The sequence below is a fragment of the Sciurus vulgaris genome (assembly GCF_902686455.1).
Source record: "Sciurus vulgaris genome assembly, chromosome: 17".
Classification (NCBI taxonomy): domain Eukaryota; kingdom Metazoa; phylum Chordata; class Mammalia; order Rodentia; family Sciuridae; genus Sciurus; species Sciurus vulgaris.
In genome coordinates, this window is record NC_136478.1 from 71,364,441 (window position 1) to 71,385,257 (window position 20,817).

At 58.3% G+C, this 20,817-nt stretch overlaps 1 protein-coding gene across 2 annotated transcripts; it reads right to left on the reverse strand.

Moving 5' to 3' along the window:
- Positions 1-218: 218 nt before the first annotated feature.
- Positions 219-19,115, reverse strand: LOC306648254 (retinol dehydrogenase 13; the record flags this gene model as incomplete). Of its 2 annotated transcripts, none has more annotated exons than XM_079118224.1 (7): positions 18,943-19,115; positions 15,341-15,459; positions 14,141-14,296; positions 11,757-11,861; positions 8,625-8,837; positions 7,759-7,860; positions 219-465 (listed from the first exon to the last, which is right to left on the reverse strand). In XM_079118224.1, the coding sequence occupies exons 1-7, from the start codon at positions 19,005-19,007 to the stop codon at positions 368-370; spliced, it is 858 nt and encodes a 285-aa protein (XP_078974350.1). In that variant the 5' UTR covers positions 19,008-19,115. The 2 variants fall into 2 exon arrangements, with proteins under 2 accessions (XP_078974350.1, XP_078974349.1); XM_079118223.1 differs by lacking the exon at positions 219-465 and adding an exon at positions 6,705-6,949 and having other exon boundaries at positions 18,943-19,113.
- Positions 19,116-20,817: the final 1,702 nt, after the last annotated feature.

The window sequence follows — 20,817 nt, forward strand, 5'->3', positions numbered from 1 at the left end:
GAGGTGTAGACCAGCATCTTCTTTTCTCCCAGGTAATGCTGACACCGCTGTTCCAGGCCATGACTCTGAAGGGACACAGTGGCCCCAGAAGCTCCCCTATCTTCTCTTCATTTGCCCCAGACCCAGATTCTGGCCCTGTTTCTGGGATGGGACTGAGGGAGCAGGTGAGCCAGTGCTCACGATCAGCGCGGGGAGACAGCCTCAGGCAGCAGCGAGGGCCGCCTCTCTCCGTCCAGTTGGCCTGCTTCTCGTACTGACAGACACAAGCCCCTGTGTGGCTGAATGTGATCAGTTCAGCCTCGTCCTGCGAGCCTCCCAGGCTTTATGGACCCCACACTTGGGTCCTTCCACTTGCTCCAGATGATGCTCAGCTGTTCCAGGAGGACCTCTGCAGAAGATGGACAGAGGCTCCCCTGGGGAGCCATGGGACCTGGCCCAGCCCAGAGGCAGGGCTTGGGGAGAGACCTGGAAGGGCAAGAGAACGAGAGTGACAGACGGTCCAGACTCCAGGAAGCCCCACTTCGAGGTCTCCTGAGGGGCTGGGGGCTCAGGGAGCGAGTCCCTTGCACACCACTCTCCCAAGCTGCTGCGTGCAGGAGGCGTGTGCCATGCCTGGAGCAGGGAAGGACCTGCGGCTGTTTGGGGCGTGTGCACTGGGAGTCGGGTTCCTGGAGATCCAGAGGGAGGCGGGCAGACAGCCCGTGGCCTACAGGCCTCTCTCCCACAGGGAGGGCAAGGCCAAAGGAGAACTAGGATGGGGTCCTCCCTCACACAGAGCGGGTTAGGGTTCCCAAACCCAGGGCAGCCCCGGCTCCCAGCGCCGCCCGGCGCACGCCAGCCCCTGCCTGGGACCCCTTCTCCAGCTGTGGCTTGCTGCTGCGTCTCCCTCGACTCTCAAGCCAAGTCACACCTTCAGGGACGCCTTCCCTGGGCGCCTGCTCCTCACCAGGGTTCACCAGCGCCCTTCCCCACCACGCTCCTCTCCACAGCGGCCGGTATGCCGCCTGCGCCGTCTCCCGGACGAGGACCGCGCTCAGCGCACGGAGGTGCTGCCGTGGACTCCCGTGCGCTCTCGAGCATAGGAAGGCGTGGAAGTCAAGTCAGAGGAGGTGCGAGCAGCTCGTTGGGACAAAACAGACTCAACAGGACAGGCTCATGGGACGGGCTGAACGGTGCCCAGGACGGGACCGACCCCCAATAAAAGCTACCCGCCAGTCACTGTGGCAAGCTGACATGCAAAACCAAACATCCACGGAAAGAGGCAGCGAGGACTGCCCTCTGGCGCCGGTCCTCAGTAGCTTGGCCATGGGCTGGCTGCTCTGGGAGTCTCCCGTCCCCCGAAGGAGGGTCCTAGTCCTGCATGGGATTCCCCACGATTCCCCATGGGAGGGAGGGAGGTTCCCATGCTCCCGGGAGGACTGTTCTCCATGTGTCTACCTGAGAGCCAGTGGCTTTCCCCAACCCTGCTCAGAACAGCTGGTCAGGAGCTCAGTCCTCTGAGTGTGAGTGTGTGTGTGTTACCAGGGACGGAACCTGGGGTGCTCTCCCACCGACCACATCCTCGGCCCTTTATATTTCTTATTTTGAGACAGGGTCTTGCTGAGCCTCCCAGACAGGCAGCATCGCTGGGAAGAGGGGCAGGGCCACCTCGCCCCCCAGCTGCATCATTTTGTTGTGAACGAACTCTTCACTGTGAGTTCAACAGCACCCTTGTGCTTGCCACCACCCCCAAAATGGAGAGGACCCTGTGACAACTGAGACTCAACACCTTCAGCAACACACTGGCACACTGTCCCACAGAGCACCCGAGAAAGGCAGCTCGTGTCCACTGGCTTTTGTGCTGGTCAGTTCCATCCAGGACCAAGGAGCAACGCTTCCTGCTGCTTCCTGAGCCCAGGACACAGCACAGTGACATGTCTGCGGAGTTCACCATCCCCTAAAGCTGGATTTAAAAAACAGAACAAGCTGGCACAGTGACACACACCTGTAACCCCAACGGCTCAGGAGGCTGAGGCAGGAGGATCACAAGTTCAAGGCCAGCCTTAGCAATTCAGCAAGACCCTGTCTCAAAAAATAAAAAGGGCTGGAGATGTGGCTCAATGGTTAAGCACCAAAAAAAAAAAAAAAAAAATCCTCATCCCAAACACATGGAGACACAACGGTTGAGAGGGAACACCAGCAGCAACCTGGCGGGACACAAGCCTTGGGCCACCAACAGAGCTCAGCCGTCGTGGTGACCGAGACCCTGGGCCCTTTTCATCATGGCCATTACAACCCAGACCCCGACCCCACCTGCCTGGTTTCCAGAGCTGAGGGGAAATGCCACTACCGGGATGGCACCCCCACCAGGGACACGCAGGGCGGGACTCCAGTCAGAGCTGGGCCGCTGAGCCAGGTAGCCTGCAGAGGCCGAAGCACGACGTCCACCTCCGTCCCCCTCAGGTCTATGCCCTCCCCTGCAGGCAGGTGACCCGTGTCCAGATGAGCCATCGGGCGAAGCCCCTGCCCCTCCCTGTCTGCTGCGTTCGACTCTGTCTTGCCTCCCCTGGACAGGCTGCGGCGTGTGGGGCGTGGCCCTGCTGCCCCCGTGGTCCTCGACCAGCTCGGCCGTGTGCCGATGGGGACACAGATGGCAGCTGCCTGAGGTACCGTGGCGGTGGAGGCCGCCCTTGTGACAGGAGTCCCTCGGGCTCCTCCAGCCACAGGTCAGAGCTGTCTTGGAGGAAAAGGAGCCGAGGGAGCCAGGGAGCCCGGGAGGGGGACTCAGGTGCGGGAACTGGATTTACGCCTCGGATCCAGTCCTGGAAGAGAGAAGCCGGCGGAGCTTCCTCCAGAGAGCCCGACTCACAGCCTGGGCTGGGCAGGGCGCTGGGGTCCTGGGGCAGCTGGAGGAGGAGACGGGCGGCACCCTCTCACCTCCCACCTCGCCTCTCCCAGAACTCACCAAGGTAGATGGCATGACGAGGGTGCCAGCCATGGCTCTGCAGGGCCCAGCAGACCACAGGACAGCCCAGAAGGAAGGGTCCTGGTCAGCAGGAAGGGCTTTTGCACCAGGTGTCCTGCAAGGCCCTCCCAGGAAGGGACACTGCTGGGCCCCAGCCCCATCCTCAGACAGCCAACCACACCACTTTCACAACTTCTGCAGTGTGGTCGGAGAAACAGAGATGGGGACACCAGCTAGGGCAGGAGACTCCAGTCGGGTGGCCCAGGAGGAATCAGAGTCTAACTCCGCCCAGCACGGCGGCCTCGGGGACCTGCATAGTCTCCCTTGAGCCAGGGGCTTGTCACCAAGACCAAGCCCCTGTGGGACAAGGAGAAATAAATTCTTGGAGATTCATTGAGACAGTGAGTAGAGCAGAGGCCCCAGGGCTGGGAGCAGGGAAGGGACCAGAGCTGGAGCTTAACCGACAGATTCTGCTTGGGACGATGAGGGAGCCAGGAGGTGGCCGGTGGGGATGGCCAAGCAGCGGTGTGGACGCGCCCGATGCCACAGAGCGCAGACCTGACAAGGGGATGTGGTAAGCTCTGCCTCACATGTATCTCACCACAGCTTTTAAATAAATTCCACACACACACAGAAAATGACATGTATATGCATTTCCTACAATAAAAATTTAACAACCTGTCTAGCTTACTACCTTGTTTAATAAGTGTAAACACAGAAGACGCAAACCAAGAACGCCTTTGGCACATTATCCTCATTCTCCTGCACACCCTTCAGGTCAAGGTAAAGTCCTGGGCCCTGCCCTGTCTGGACCACACCATCTGTAGCCCCGTGCCCTCAAACCCAGGTGTGCAGTGAGGAAAGCTCAGAGCCCTGGTGTGCAGTCAGCATTTGGAGCTTCAGACCAGACCCCCCACTAATGGCTGATGGGCAGCTCACCCCCCTCATGGGGGGCGGGTTGCAAGGTCACCGAGAAGGGTTGGGAGGACGGGGAGCACCCTGGGCCTCCAGCAAGAAGCAGCAGAAGAAATACTGGCCAGAGAGGGAAGAAAGAAGGGCCACGCAGGAGAGGGAGCCTCGTGCAGTCAGAGAGCAGCACCGGACAGGGGCGGGCGGGGTTGGGGACCAGCCGGGCCTTGCTGCCACCTGGCTCTGGACTTGCTGGTGGGTGAGCAAACGGCGTGGCTCCTTAAAACATGAAGCTTGCGATCATCAGCTGACCTGACCATTCCCCTCGAGTACCCACAGACTGGGTGTTTGGATTCTCCTTTTCGACATCGTCTTTGTGTGTTGTCGGTAGGTGGAGACCGATGGCGCCTATTAGTGTTTCCACTGAACCTGGCTGGTGCTTTTGGGCGAGTTGCACATTTCTTGTTGAATTTACTCCTAAATGGTTAATGCTGTTGGCTGCTACAGTAAAGCTTTCTGTTCAAAGGCGCCAAACTGCAGCTTTCAACTAGGTGGCTCCTCCCGCAGCGCAGGAGGGAAAGAGGTGTGTCCCTGGTTTCTGTTTTGTTTTTCTCTCCTCTTGCGAAATCCTAAATGTATCTCATCTTCTTTCTTTCCCTTCAGCATGCAGGTGAGGTGGCGGTAGCACTGGACAGATTGCTATGGAAACAAGGCAGGGGCGGGGTGTGTGCGGCAGGCTTCTCAGGTCACCATACCTGAGAGTGACCCGCTCCAGCAGGTCACTGAGAAACCCAGAGGTCTCTGAGGCACTAGGAACTCACCTGTAGCCACTGGGTCCCAGGGGCCCAGGGAAACGTGGGGGGCCCGGGAGGCCACTTGGGGCTCAGGACAGGGGCTCTCATCCAGTGCACTTAGCAGCATTTGTCATTTCACAACTGCTGGGCGCTCCAGAGCACTGCCAGCTACCAGCAGCCCACTCACACCCTGGGGTGTCCCCAGGAAGCCAGCCCCAGCTCCCGGCCAGTGGGCAAGTTCACTCACCTGGTTACCCGCCTGCCTCAGTTTCTCCCAGGTTGCTGGACCCAGGGTCTCCGTGTGTCCCTGGCCGTGGTCCAGAACTGCCCTCGTTTCTGGATCTCCGTAGAACAGCTCAGCCATGGTAGCTGCGCCACGGGAGCCAGCGGGAGAGAGCCCCTGGCTCCCGAAGCTCTTCTCCCAGCTGGCCACCCACAGCCATGCACCCCGGCCCTGCGCCATCCTCAGCCCGAGTCTGGAGGCTCATCCCACCCACTCCAAGGGAAAGCATGGCCCAGGGCAAGACGCAGGGAGGGGGACGGCTGGGGGCCTCGCCGGAGTCAGCGCGCCCGAACACACCTCCGCCATCTCATCTCCGCATGACTGGCAGCAGAAAAACAAACCACGCCCACAACGCCCAGGCTGGCAGCTGATCCCGGCACCGCCCCTCAGCGCTGCCGCCCCCTGGGCTGCCACAGAGCCCGGCCCGCCGGCCCGCCCTGTTCTGTGTAGTAGGACACTGAGTGGCACTGCGGCCTCCGCGACCGTCCACAGCATTTTTGTGCATCTTGATTCCGAGCTTCTCGGAGCCCTGCCACGTCTGAACCCCGGCAAGTGCCGATCCACAGCCCATTTCCAACGCTTGGGTCTGGAAAGACACCGGGCTTCAGCGAGCGGCAGGGGCCTCCCAGCTCGCAGGTCTGCAGTGGGCCGGGTTTGTGCCAGGCCCTGGCTCCCGAGAGGAGGAGGGGTCCTGCTCTGCGCGCTGGCACCTCCCCACACAGAACTCAGTCTGGACTCTGCAGGGTTTCTGGGTCTTTTATTATGAAAGAGCAGTTTGATGGGGCTGGGCTGGGGCTCAGTGGCACAGTGCTCGCCTGTCACTCGAGAGGCCCTGGGTTCGTCCTCATAAAAATTAAATAAAGGTGCTGTGTCCACCTACAACTAAAATATACACATAATTTAAAAAAGAGCGTGTTGGCATGCCTGAGGTCACACCCCCGCGGGAACTGGAGGGAGGCTGGCGGTCCTGGTAACCCTGGTCCTCTGCAGCAGCTGGCGCCTTTCACCCCAGCCATCCTGGGCCATTTGCCTGGCAAGCCGGCTGGGCGGCCTCCAACCCTCCGCTGAATCCGCAGCACCCCATGGGGTCTGGCACGTCCCATTGGCCAGGCATAAGCGCTGAGCACACCACGTGAGGCCGGGGTGTAGAGCCAAGGCCCAGCACACAGGAGCCATGCCTGAGGGGACAGCCTGCTCTCAACAGTACCCTGAGGCCTGCACCACCCGCCACCGGCCTCCAAAGCCAGAGGGGCTGTCTCCTCCCTCTGTCTTCCAGGTGTGGATTCCCAAATCAGGCACCTGAGGGCCCAGCTCACCCATTGGCAGCAGGGCAAGTAGTACCTGCGAGCCCCTGAAGCAGGTGCCCACCTGCAGCCCAACCCTCTGTGGGCAGCTGACACACATATGGGGCCAGTACTGCCCCCTGGAGGATGGAGAGGGTATGGCAGCCCCTGCCCTCAGTCTTGAGGCAGAGTCCATTCTGCCCCCGGAGGATGGAGAGGGTATGGCAGCCCTCACCCTTGGTGTCGAGGCTGAGTCTGTTCTGCCCCCCGGAGGATGGAGAGGGTATGGCAGCCAGCACCCTTGGTCTCGAGGCTGAGTCTGTTCTGCCCCCTGGAGGGTGGCAGGGGTGTGGCAGCCTGTGCCCTTGTCCTTGAGGCTGAGGTGGTGCCAACACTGTCCCCTGGAGAGTGATAAAGGCAAGGCTGGCAGCATCCTGGATCTTGAAGCTCCATCCTAGAGACCCAGGTGGCTTTCAAACCTGCTTCAGAGGTTACCTGGACAGCGACTGTCCCCTCACAGGGGACCCATGGGACAAGTCCAAACCCACCAAGCGGGCACTTTCAGCCCAAAGCCTGCAGGCTAACTCCTCATCCTCGGCCTCAGGGGCTGGTGCCTTCTCTTTGAATCCATCAAAGTACTTTCCAGAAACACCCTCCAGTTCCTCAGCCACGGCCAGGTATGTGCTGGGCTGCGCTGCCAGCTGGGGGCTCTTGACGAGCAGCCAGAAGATGGGCCCTGCGAGCAGCCACAGGGCACTCAGTCCACACACCCGAGGACACCAGTGCCCTGCCCCACCCTCAGGGAGCCCAAAGCCCTGAGGCCAGAAGCCGCCCCAGAGCCCGGCAGTGCCCATCTCCAGCCTCTGTCCTGCGTGTCTCTCCACCTCAGGTCCCTTCCTGGCACTGCCCAGACAACTCCCTCCAGACGCAGGGACCAGCCCCAAAGCCACCTCCCCAGGAAGCTCCAACGGAGCCCTCGCTTCTCCTGGTCAGCACCTAGTCCTCACCCTCCCAGCTGTCCTTGAAACAGCCTCTACTCATGGAAGCCTCGGGGGCAGGCATGGCCTGGGGCTCCTGACACCAGCCCCACCCACGAAACGTCCCCAGGGTCACAGACACCAGGCCCAATGCTCTGCCCAGCTTCCACTCTGGGACAGACACTGGGCATGGCCGTTCACAGGAGGGATCAGCCAACAACGGAGGGACCCTCGCTGAGGACATGAGGACACTGGCACTCAAAGGGGAGCGTTTCCCCACACAGCTCAGCCAGTCTGGGGGGACGCTGGCCTTGTCCTGAGCACAGCCTGACTCCAGAGCTGGCTCCGCAGCTTCCCTCTCCAAGACACGGCTTTCTCGTGGGTGTCTCGTGGGAGCTACGCTGAGGCTGGAGACCGGCCGTCAGAGGAGGGGCTCATCCTGCACACCACAAAGACCCAGGGCGGGACCGGGAAGAAGTGAAGCCAGGGACGGTCGGGGGTGGTCCTGGGCCCAGGCTGAGAGGGCAGGGTCAGAGTTCCGCAAAGGGACCCAGACCGGGGGACTCACCAAGGGTGAAGCTGGAGAAGGTGGACCTGTGCATGCCCGTGTGTCTGCCCAGCTCCGTCCTGGCCACTCCGGGGTGCAGAGCATTCACAGTCACACCGGTGCCTGGAGAAAGGTGAAGCTGGGTGGCTCACTCCTGGCTGCAGGCTGCCGCAGGCCGGCTCTGGGGCCTCCCCGCCCAGTGCTGCCGCCCACACTGGGATCCATGCCACCCTCCCGCCCCTCAGCATCAAGGGTCCCATCTCACAAGGCAGCTCTGTCACACAGCTGCCAGGGCAGAGCGCCCCCAGAGCGCCACGAACCCACGGCACTGGGCTCCACCGGCCCCGCCAGTCTGAGCAGGGGCCAGGGTGGGGTCTGAGAGGCTGCCACTGCGGCCAGCTCCCAGGTGAGGCTGGCGCTGCTGGCCCACACACCTCCCGCGAAAAGCAAGGGCCTCCGACAGCTTTCTCAGCACGAGCACCTCGGGCAGTGGCGCTGGGGAGCCCCCTGCGCGCTGCAGGATGCTGAGCAGCGTTCCCGACCTCACCCAGGTGCCAGCAGACCCCCCCCCGGGTGTGATGATCACGTCTGCAGACCCTGTCCCATGTCCCCTGGGAGGCCAAAATCACTCCCAGCTGAGAACAACTAGCCGAGAGGCTCAGGTGCCCATCTAGGACAAGCAGGGAAGAATGCCTGAGGGCAGCAGCCAAGGGGGACCAGCAATCCTGGGAGCAGCCTGGGTCGGCACGGTCTGCCTCGGTGTCCACGGGGAGCCCGGTGGTGTGTGGCTTCACTCCCGTCTGGACGCGCCGCCCTCCCCACCAGGGCCAGGGCGCAGCGGCTCCCAGACGGGGCAGGGACGAGGCCAGCAAGGCTGAGCTGCACACCTGGCAGCCGGCGGCTCAGCTCCTTGGTGAAGAGCACGAGGGCCAGCTTGCTCTGGCAGTAGGCAGCCTTGGTGTCATACTTCCTCCTCTGCCAGTTCAGGTCCTCCAGATCCACGTGCCCAGCCACATGGGCCAGGGACGAGAGGTTGATGATGCGCGCGGGCGCCGAGGCTCTCAGCTTGTCCAGCAGCAGGTGTGTCAGGAGAAAGTGACCTGGTGGAGGACAGCGGGACACTCGCGTCTGCGCTTGCTCGACGCGAAGGTACTGGTTCCTTGTGCATTCCCAGCAGCAACCCGCGAGCCCAGTTCCTCCGCATCTGCAACAGCACCTGCTTTGGTGGCCTGCTCCATCATCGCTGCGCTAACGGAGGCGAATGGCACCTCATCAGGTTTTCATTTGGTCTACTTTTTTAATTGAGAAAAAAGTTGAATATATTTATGGTGTGCATGTTTTAAAACGGGCACACGCTGAGGAACAGCCCAATCAGGCTCACATCTGCACATGCCTCAAAAATCTCAGCAAATTTTCATGTGTACAATAGAGCTTGCCTCTGTATCTGCGCGTTCCATATCCACAGATTCAACTGACCACCACTGAAAAGATGCAGGAAGCTGGGCACAAGGGCGCACGCCTGTAATCCCAGCAGCTTGGGAGGCTGAGGCAGGAGGATTCCGAGTTCAAAGCCAGTCTCAGTAATTTAGGGAGACCCTAAGCAACTCAGTGAGATGCTGTCTCAACATAAAAAATAAAAGGGGCTTGGGGTGAGACTCAGTGGTTAAGCACCCCTGGGTTCAATCCCTGGTATCAAAAGAAAAAGAAAGAAAACATGCAGAAAAAACTACATTGATCCGGACATACGGACTTTTCTTGTCATCATTCCCTAACAACATGTGTTTTACCTACATACGGGCATTTGCACTGTGTTCAGAGTAAGAAGCTGAGAGGTCAGCATCCACACTGTGTTCAGCATCGCCACGGAGAGCTCGTTTAAGCACAGGAAGGCTGCGTGCTGTGTGCAAATACTACATGGTTTGCATAAGTGCCTTGAGCATCCACGGGTTCTGGTACCAGCCGGGGGCTCTGGAGCCAGCCCCCAGGGATGCCGAGGGACGCTGTACACTGTTATCACCTGCAGCCAGCTGGTAAATAATTATCTCTTGAACTTATTCCTCCCAACTGAGATGCTGCAGCCTTGGCCAATGCCTCCCCCCCGGCCTCTGTGGACACCACTCTGCCCTCCACCTACGTGCAGCCTCTTCACACAGCAGCAGGAAGAGCGGGTGAGGACGGTAAACACCTCTGGTGTCTGCCTGGGCCTGTCCGCGCTGGTGGGAAGAGGTCAGCGGCACTGATCAACACCCCACAGCACACGGGCCGTCCCTGGCAAGCCCCGGGATAACCGTGTGAGGTCACCTGGGGAAGGACGCCCTCTGTCCCGAGCTCCGTCCTGCATTTCTCTTCCAGTAACAGAACGTCCAGCCACACACGACACCCAGGGGAGGACTCCCTGGCCACTACCAAGGTCATGTGACAGCGCAGCCAACAGGATGTGAATGACAGCACACATTACAGGTTAAGTCCCCAGCACCCCAGAACATGGCTCTACAGGGGACAGGGTCTGTACACGAGTAATCAGGCCTAAGTGAGGTCATCAGGGTGAGCCTTTTGGGACGCAGACTCACACGCGGGGACAAGCCAGGGAAGAGGAAGGTGGGCATCGGGCGCTGCCGCTTCATCCGAGCAACACGAAGGCTGCAGAAAATGCCAGGAGCCGGGAGCGCCTGCAGCAGCCCGAGGAGCCGGCCCTGCCCACACCCTGGCCTGGACTCCGCCTGCAGAGCCGGGCCTTCCCGTTGCCGCAGCATCTGTCCGTGCACCGTCAGGGCGGCTTCCGCTCACGGCCTTTCCCACCACCAGGCGAGGCCTGCAAGGAGCCGCTGAAGCCCACAGGACAGAGGCACCTTAGAGACAGCGAAGAGGAGACCCGGAGGCCGGGACCCAGGCTTCCACAGAGCACCGCCCCACACGGCCACGCTCCCCAAAGAGAAATGAAGCCTCCACGTGGGTCCCCGGGGAGCCACCCTCACGCCTGCACGGCTAACACCCAGGCCCTCACGGCCCCGCTGGGCAGACGGCCGCGTGGAACAGCAGGCCAGCCCATTCGCTGCTCACCAGCCACACTACTCCAGACCTGGGCTCTGATCCACTCCCCTTGCTGCCCCCGTGCAAGAGTCCTGCCACAGTATCCAGCAGGCATCTACTGAGTACCTGCGTGTGCAGGGCATCTTGCTGGTCCTGGAAACAGCACAGAACAAGTCCCTGCTGTCAAGGGATCTGCAGTCTGATGAGGCAGACAGACAGTAATCGAGAAAATAAGTCAGGCACAGTGTGTCCGCCTGCAATCCCAGTGACGGGAGGCTGAAGCAGGAGGATCCAAGTGTGAGGCCAGCCTCAGCAATTAGCAAGACCCTGTCTCAAAATAAAACACAAAAAGAACTGGGGTGTAGCTCAGTGGCAGAGCACCCCTGGGTTCAAAAACAGCAAATGACACCATGACGGGATGGAAAGAACCCGGCAAGTCGGTGGCATGGAGCAGCCAGGAGGGGCCTTGCTGAGGGGCATCAGGCCTGGGTCCTCATGGCCGGGGCACTTGGGCAGAAGGGAGGGCAGACAAGCTCTGGGCCAGGAGAGGGCTGGTGGAGGGAGGAAGGTGGGAGCAGGGCGAGCGGCAGAGGGCAGGCGGGGCGGGGAGAGGGCACCAGTGAGGCCAGCTCCAGGTGCGGGTCCAGGCACGAGGACCGCGGGAGGCTCACGGGCTCTTCCTAGGCTGGAAGCCCCTGGCAGAAGCCAGCTGCCACCCAACAGCCACTCCCTCCCCTAAAACCAGAACCAGGTTCATCAAGGGGACGTGGACAGACTCACAGAATCATGACAGGTTGGCAGAGAGGAAGGACAGACAGATGGAAGCACGGTTCTCTGCACAAAGGGACGGGAGGTGCTGAAGCACCTAAGCAACGAACAGGCAGGCCCCTGGCTGCCCAGCTGCCCAAACGCAGCAGGCGACCCTGCACAGCGGGCAGAAGCCACTCTCGGCCGGGCGAAGCCCACCATGAGTCCCGCCCCGACCTCACCCAGGTAGTTGACGCCAAACTGCATCTCAAAGCCGTCCTCGGTGGTCCAGTGCGGGCAGCGCATCACAGCAGCGTTATTGACCAGGACGTCCACCCGCTCCTCCTCTGGAAGACAGGTCAGGACACGTGCGCGGGCTGAGGGCAGGCTCACCCTGCCCGGGGCTGCTCGGCATTCCCCCGACTCCTGTCCACCTCCAGCCTCCTGGAAATGAGGCCTCCACAGAGGTGTCCACCGTGCAGGTGAGGTCATCAGGGTGGGCCCCGATCCAACAAGACTGGGGTTCCCAAGAAGGGCACAGGCTCAGGACGCAACAGGGGGTGGCCCTGGGGTGGCGGGGTGGAGACTCCTGGATCCTCAGCTCCACCCGCTGCAGAGGCAGGGGCGCTGGCCAGGCATCCAGAGGGAGGCGGCCCAGGGACACCTGGCTCAGGCCTCCGCCTCTACACCCGTGAGAGCGCACTTCGGCTCTTCGTGACACCACACCAGGACGCTCGTACACACAGGCCCCTTCTAAGCCTGCAAATCTGGCCTGCAGGGGCCTCGGCACTGCAAGGGGGCACTCGCAGGCCGCGAGGCGCTGGGGGCAGCTGGCGCCAACCTCATGCCAAGTCCACCACTTGCACAAGCAACAGGAAGATGCTCAGACAGACTGGAGCCTCGGCGTCCTGTCTGTAAAACGGGACGAAGGGCAGAGCTCCCCACACACCGAGCTGCCAGGCTGCCATAAGCAAGCCCCACAAACCAGTTTCAACAACAGAAACCTACAGTCTCGGTTCCAGAGACTGGAAACCCAAGGATGAGGCTGCAGCCCGGCTCTTCTGAGACCGAGGGACAGAGGGACGGCCTCCCCGGCCCCTCCTCCACTGTGGACGGCATCCTCTCCCCGTGCCGTGCACCTTCCCTCTGTGCGCATCCATCTCTGTCCCCGTTTCCTCTTGGAGGACACCAGAAGCAGTGCACTGGGACACCCTGATGACCTCCCTGTAATGGGAGTTTAAATGCCAGCATCCGGACAGACCAGCAATCAAACTTGGCTCCACCCTGACCAGCTGTGTGACCCTGGCCAAGTCACATAACTTCTCTGTGACTCAGTTTCCTCCTTTGTAAAAAGGACACTAGTACCTCCTGGTAGAGACGTGTATTATTCATTCATCAGGTATGTTCTAAGCACCTACTAATGGGCCCTGGACATTCAGGGTGGACAGGACAGTCGAGGTCCCACCTTCCCAGCGGATGTCCCAGTGTAGCTCAGAGCCAAACAGAACAGACTCCTCCAGTGGAAGGAGCTGTGGCAGAAGCAAAGGGGCTGGGGACAGAACCCGGGTGCTGGGACGACGCCCGGAGCCCGCGCGGAAGCTGAGACCAGGGGGCCGGGGAGCGGCGCGGGTTGGGGCCCAGCAGGGCGGGGTCCTTCTGGCATCTGGGAACCCCTCACCGAGCCTCCTTAAGGCATAGGACGTGCCGCCCTCGCGGCTTGAGCCTCTCATCCTGGCCTCCCATCTGGGGAAGCACCCAGAGGCCACCACGTGACTTGCTGAGCACAGATGCGACTCCACCTAGTCCTCAGAAGAGTCCCGCAGAACAAAGGACTTACTAACTGGGCTCCCAGAGAGGGGCGTGAGGCTCAGGGAGGCTCAGGGCCCGGGCGCGTCGCCAGGGCCTGCGCTGAGCAGCAGTGTCCACGGCTGGAAATGGAAAGAGGAGCTTCCTGGAGGAATCAGCTGGGACCATGTGCATGAAGGGTACACAGAAGGTGCTGGATAAACGTTCATCCCTCACTGCTGTCTCAAAATCAAATACACAGAGCTGGGGATGTGGCTCAGTGGTTAAGCCACTGGGTTCCATCCCCAGTACAAAAAAAGCAACTACGGAAGGAGACCTGTCTCCTCAACGGGGATGGCCACTGGTGTGGAAGAGACGTCTAGCTCTGCTTCTTCGCACGGTATTTGACAAATTTTCTGAGCGTATTTCTTTCGCGTGAAGGACAGCAACCTGGCCCACATGCGAATCTTCAGCTCGACCCAGCCACGGCCTGCTTCCTGGCTCCCCTACTCGGCGGGGCTGGCTGGAGGGGAGGGGCGCAGGCTCCACCGCGCACCGCGGAAGGGAAAGCTGCACTCGGGACGCCAATGTCTGCATCTCAAACGACCTTCATGTGAGAAGAGGTCATTCTTCACCTGTTTCTTTCCCAACCAGGTGAAGTGAAAAACAGGTGGACATGGAAGAGGGTAAACCACAACTGTCAATCACACCGCGGGCTGTCAATCACAGATGGCGGCTGCAGGTGCCACAGCTCCGGGACTTGCCCGGCTCCGGCTCCTCAGAGCTGGGCCCGGAGTGGCCACCCAGACCTCAGCCCGCGAGGTCAGCGTGCCCCGCCTACCTTCAATGACCTTAGCTGCAAACTCCCGGATGGACTTGAGGGAAGCCAGGTCCAGGTGCCGGGCGCTGACACGGTGATTGAGGGTCTCCCCGCGGATGTCCCTGGCCGCCGCCTCGCACTTCTCCATGTCTCGGCAGGCCAGGATGACGTTGCCTCCTGAAGCCAGCAGGGGGACACAGTTCAAAATGAAGCAGACTCACCCCCAGGGTCTCGAGAAACGGAGTCTGCACCCACACCCGCCAGGCTCCACAGCCGCGTATCCCGACAGCAGAAAGTGGACCCGGGCGTCAGCCACAGACCAGCAGACAGCAGACCGTGGTGCAGCCTGCGGCAGGGCGTTACTCGGCCGGAAAGGGGAAGGAAGCACCACCATGAGAGCGGGGGGCCCTGCAGTCACCACGTCAGTGACTGCCACTGGCCTGGGCCCCAGAACAGGTGAGGCCCAGAGGCCAAAGGAGGGCTCTTGGCTTCCTAGGGCTGATGGCTTGGGCATCAGCCAGGACGGGCGAAGGGACCAAGGTATCTAAGCTTCAGGGCGATGACCGTGTCATAAGACAGGCAGTGGCAATATCTGCACCACTCAGCGTCCTCAACATCACTGCCTGTGCGCTGAAGTGGGTGGACCCTGTGACATGCAGGCGCTCCTAGATTCGCCACAGGATTCCACCCCACAAGCCCACCGCAGGCTGAAAAAGTGAGAAGCTGAAAATGCACCTCGCATGCCTATCAAGATTACATGCTTGTAATCCCAACGACTCGGGAGGCTGAAGTGGGAGGATTGCAAGTTCAAGGCCAGCCTCAGCAACTCAGTCAGACCCGGACTCTTAATAACAAATAGAAAAGGGTGGAATGTGGCTCAGTGGTTAAGCACCCCTCGGTTCTTCCCCAGTAACCCCCTCCCCCCCCAAAAAAGAATGCACCTCCTGCACCTATCAAGCCACCGCTCAGTCCACCTGCCTCCAACATGACTGCCAGATTGTTGAGGCTGGTCTGGAACTCGAGATCCTCCTGCCTCAGCCTGCCACTAGGATGACAGGTATGTGCCACTGTGCCCAGCAGTTTCCTTCCTTTTGAGGCTGGGTCACATCCCACTGTGTGGCTGGACCGCATCTTGTTAGAGGGGTTGCTTCTGCTTTCGGACTGCCACGAACACTGGTGTGCAAGAATCTCTTTGAAACACAAAAGCAGGCGGGGCCTCACCTCTTCTGGCCAGTTCCAAGGCAGTCTGTTTCCCGATGCCCGTGTTGGCACCCGTTACGATGACCGTCTTCCCGGCTATGGTGGCCTTGCTGGGACAAGCCCCACCAGCAACATAGTCCCTGAAGGTGAGAGACAGCCCGGTCAGTTCTGCCTCTCCACTCCGACCCTGCGCACCCGACAGTCCGCCCTGAGCTCACGCCGACCGAATGACAGAAACACTGATGCTGCAGGGTGCCCGCACGGTGTCCACCGGGCCGCCACAGGAGGCCTCCGCCAGGTGAGTCCCCAGCTTGTGAACATGCACCGCCTGAGGGTCCTGGGGCTGCTGTCACATGCCCACACGCCTGGGGGCTTAAAGCCACGGTGCGCCGCCCTCCAGCTCTGCAGGCAGCAGTCTGGGCTACCTCTGTGGGAGGTCAGGGCTGCGCTCCCTCAGGATGACACTCTCCCCACACGGCCTAGGATACTCTCCCAATCTCAAGACCCTTGACTACACCCACCTGCACAGTCCCCTTGGGCACGTCTGGGCATCTGGAAGGAGGCTTAGTCCTCCTGCCACCCCCACACCCACAGAAGCAAGCTAACATCCCCCAGGAGGCAGCTGGCCAGACAACCCCCATCCACACTGGGAAGGTCACTGTACAGTTCACTGGCTATCAGCCACCAGAGGCTGAGTTTTAGTGTGGACTAATTAAGTCCCTGTCCCTGTACTCACCTTCACCATCAGTGCACAAAGCAGCCACAGGCAATGCATAAACAGACAGACACAGAGGTTCCAATAAAACTTTATTCACCAGGAGAGGCAGTGGGCCAGGTCTGACCCGAGTCACAGTCTACAGATCAGCACTGCGTCACTAAGGACACTAGAGAAGCTGAGATTTCAGGACAGCGCCTACCTCAACCAGGCTTTGTGGAGACCCAGAGTTAAGCTACAACACATGCTTTCCAAAGGGCCAGGCACATGGTATGTGCTCAGGAAAACACTGCCTCCACCCCAAGAACTTGTCCTAAGATCAGAGGGGACTCGCAAGGCTGGGCACACAAAATCCTCTGATCAGGTACATTTGGCAACCCCAGTGAGGTGGGAAAGGTAAGCCCCTCAGCTCACAGATGCCCAGGCAAAGGCCTCACTGTCAAAAAAGGTCAAGACTCAAATCCAGGTCAGCCTGGTATCAGGGCTGATGCTCTCAAATCGGCCCATGTGCTACTGGGGCCACAGCAGGCCAACCAACCATAGCCCATCATGACCACATGACCAGGCCATATTAGGTCCACACCACCAACCTGAAGTTGTGTTTATCTTTTTAATAAAGTAAATTCTTGCTTGAGGTTAAGGCAGAAAGATCGCAAGTCAAAGCCAGCCTCAGAAACTTAGCAAGAGCCTAAGCAACTCAGTGAGACCCTGTCTCTAACTAAAATACAAAAAAGGGCTGGGGATGTGGCTCAGTGGTTAAGTGACCCTGAGTTCAATCCCTGGAACAAAAATAAATAAATTTAAAAAAAAAAAAAAAAAAATATATATATATATATATATGTATACACACACACACACACACTGAATTCTTGTTTGTATTTGGATAGACTTTATTGACAAAACCTATATATATTTATCATGTGGAGCACGTTTTCAAAGATATATGTTACAGAATAGCTACACTGCGCTAATTACCATATCCACTCCCTCATATACTTATTTGTGTGGATGTAAAGATAAAAATCTGTTCTCGGCGATTTTTGAAAACACGTTCATTGTCATGAACCACACTCTCCATGCTGTACCATAGAGCTAGTTGTTTGGATACGTGGTTTCAATGTTGAATTTCGCAAGTCTTCCTCCCACCAGCCCCCTTAACCAGCTGGCACTGCCTGTCCGTTTGTCTGTCTTCTCTCCTCTACTTTTATTTTTCCTGGCAGTGGTTCTGTACAAAGTACACAGCACACACCATCTGCCATCATGACCACTTCCACAGGGGCACTTCTGTGGTATCAAACGCCATCATGAAATGATGCTTGCCACCCGCCTCCATCTCCAGGAGGCTTTTCATCTGCAAACTGAAACTGCCCGTCAACAGCGATTCCCCGCTCCCCACCCGCAGCCCTGCCTTATGAACACCACTCCTCTAGGGACCTCAGCCGCCAACCTTCACCACGCTGTGGACACCAGCCCACCTTCAGCAAGTCCAGTCTCCCCACCTCCTCAGATGCCTACCACTGGCCCGTCACCTGGCCTGGCCGCCTTCAGACGCTCCTGCTGCTGCTGCTCATGGAGCCTGTCCTCCCTCCACTCCATCCTGGCCACAGACCTCACAGAGCTCATTCAGACCAGGTCACTCACCTTCTCAAACCTCTGAGAAGGCTGCCACCTGGCAAGCATAACACCCAGCACTGTTCATCTCTGTCCCTCTGGACACCTGCACCCTGGGCAGGGGAGGCACAGAGGAAGCCTGGGAAACAGCTCAGCACAGGAGAAAGGGATATCCTTACAGGAACCAAAGAAATACAAATGAATATGAAATACCACTCTTTCCCCATTGATTTTGTTGAGAAAGAATTTTTTTTTTTTTTTTTTTTTGGACAGGGTCTTGCAAGATAGCCTGCACTGGCCTCGAACTTGCAATTCTCCTGCCTCAGCCTCCTAAACAGCTGTGATTACAGGTTTGCGTCATTGTGCCCAGCACAATTTATTTTTTACCGATCATAATAATATCCAGGGTTAGGGTTTGTATGACTCGAGTACTCACAGGAGAGTCTGTTAAACATTCCCTGATGGTGATTTAGTCTTAGGTGTCAAAACCATAAATGTGTGCATTCTCCCCCCCTCCCCCACTTCTAGACATTGATCCTAGAAGAGTTCCATTCTTTCAGTGCTATTTCTACCTGCAGAAACTAAGCAGTTAGTAAACAGGGATGGGCTACAATGTAGCCTCAGGATGAAACTCTACAGCTTTAAATAACAATTGGAAAAAAACCCTAAGAACATGCACCCTTCAGTGCTAAATCAAAGGTAGAAACAAAACAGGGTTCCAAGCACACGGTGGTGGAAAGACTGTGGGTTCCTAAGTCAGACACGAGGGACCGGGAAGCTTCCCACTCCCCCAGGTTAACAAGGAAAGGCGCTGTCCCCGCGGTGCTGAATATATGGTTGTCACTACTCTGCAGTCAGTAAGTCCCTAATTTCCCGGAAGAGGAGGAACGACAGGAGGAAGGGAGGAAGGCAACAAAGTTCTAGGTACACACCCCTGTAACAGGATCTTTCCGTTTACTGAGTCGTACAATTCTACTTGTTTCTTTGATTTCTTCGCATGCAGGCCAGCAGGTAACACGCGGTAAGAGTACGATTAGTATTTGCCAATTGACTGGATCAATCAATTGGAAATCCGGAAGGAAAGAGCCATAACGCTCACCAGGGCCGGGCCCCGCCCCTTGCCCCGGGTGACCTTGGACCGGCGACGCGCCCCTGCCATCCTGGCCTGGTTTACGGCTCACTTTCTGCAAGGGCGCTGCGGCCGCGTGAGCCGGGACTCGGGCCCGGCCGGGTCGGCGCCCCTTCCCGGGCTTCCCTGCCCTCCAGCGGCCGGCGCACGCGGGCCGCACGTACTCACTTGAGCAGCACGGCGCCACCCACCGCGGTGCCCAGCACCGACGCCGGCAGCAGGTAGCGGTTCATGCCGGGCGAGGAGCAGGCTCCGCCGCGGGGCCGGGACGAGCGCGGCGCCCAGCCACCCACGTGCGGAGCAGCAGCGCGGCGCAGCGGACCCCGGAACCGGGCGGGAGGAGCGTGGCGCGGCCGGGGCGTGGCCTCCAGGGCGCGGCCTATGAGGACGGGCCGAGCGCTCGGAGCGCTGGGAATGGTAGTTCGGGGCGGGGGCGGGGCGAGCCGCGGGTCCAATGACGTCACACTCAACCCACAAATAGGCGCCGCTACCCTTGCAAGACTCGCTCCACCTTCAACGCGTGTGCTCAGGGTGGAGTGTTTTTGCTTTGTTTTGCTACTGGGGATTGAACTCAGGGAACTGGACCACTGAGCCACATCCCCAGCCTTGCTTTGTATTTTATTTAGAGACCGGGTCTCTCTGAGTTGCTTGGCACCTTGCTGAGGCTAGTTTTTGTTTTGTTTTTAAGTTGTTGATGGACCTTTATTTTATTCATATTTATTCATATGCGGTGTTGAAACTCTAACCTCACGCATGCTAGGCAAGCGCTCTACCACTGAGCCACAACCCCAGCCCTGAGACTGGCTTTGAACTCGCGATCCTCCTGCCTCAGCCTCCCCATACAATGGAGTTTTAACTCAGCCGTAAAGCAGAATGAAATTATGTCTCTACTGGCAAGTGAAAGGATCTGGAAAACGTCATGCTAGTGAAGTCAGCCAGACTCAGAAAGTCAAAGGTCAGATGCTTACCCTCACATGTGGAAGCCAGAGAGAAAGAACAAATTTTAAAAGGGGGAGTGGGATCTGAAAAAAAAAACAGGACAGTGGAATAGAGGATAGGAAATAGGAGGAGGGGAGGAAAAGGGGAACGGCATAATGAAATTAACCAGACTACGTCATGGGCATGATGAACACGGCACAGCGAACTCCATTTTTATGTGTGACTCTAATGCACCAATTGAGAAAAATCAACTTTAAAAATAAAAGATAGCCGAGCAGAATGGCAACTTAGCAAGGTCCTAAGCAACTTAGACCCTTCAAATAAAATATAAAAAGCGCTGGGATGTAGCTCAGTTTTTAAGCACCCCTGGGTTAAATTCCCAGTACCAATAAATAAATAAATAAAACTACAGATTAAAACAGAGGTGGTGGCACATGCCTATGATCTCAGGAGGCTGAGGCAGGAGGATTGGGAGTTCAAAGCCCGTCTCAGCAATTTAGCAAGGCCCTAAGCAACTTAGCAAGACCCTGTCTCTGAACAAAAAAGGACAGCGGATGTGGCTCAGTGGTAAAGTGCCTCTGCGTTCAATCCCCTGTACCAAAAACAAAATAAAAAACAAGGATAACAACCAGTGTTGGCAGGTGTAGAGCACTCCCTGTGGGTGGGGCGTCAATTACAGGTTCCCCTCAGGCTACTCAGCCTTCTGAGGCAAGCGCATGGGAGGACTGAGGACAGGTGTGACCAGCCAGTCCCCTGTAGGGATTTGTGCGAAGGAGTGGTCAGTCATTCAGAAAGAAACAGACCGAGGAAAAGGTACCCACAGCCTTACCTCTGCCTCATTTCAAGAGGCTAGAAGCAAATAAAAGCAGCCTTAATGTCCAGCAATGGACCAGTGCTCAGTCATTCTTTCCAACAATCACTCAGCGCCTACTGAATGCAGACACTGAGCATTCAGCAGCAAGATAGGGTCCCTGAGCATCGGGTGCTAAAAATAAAATGTCATTCATCTACATGTGTTTTGGACCAATTATCTACAGCTCATTGGGCTCAAAAGCTTGAGAACACCTCTGAGAGCCTTCATTTACCCCCAGAGCAGGGAGAGCT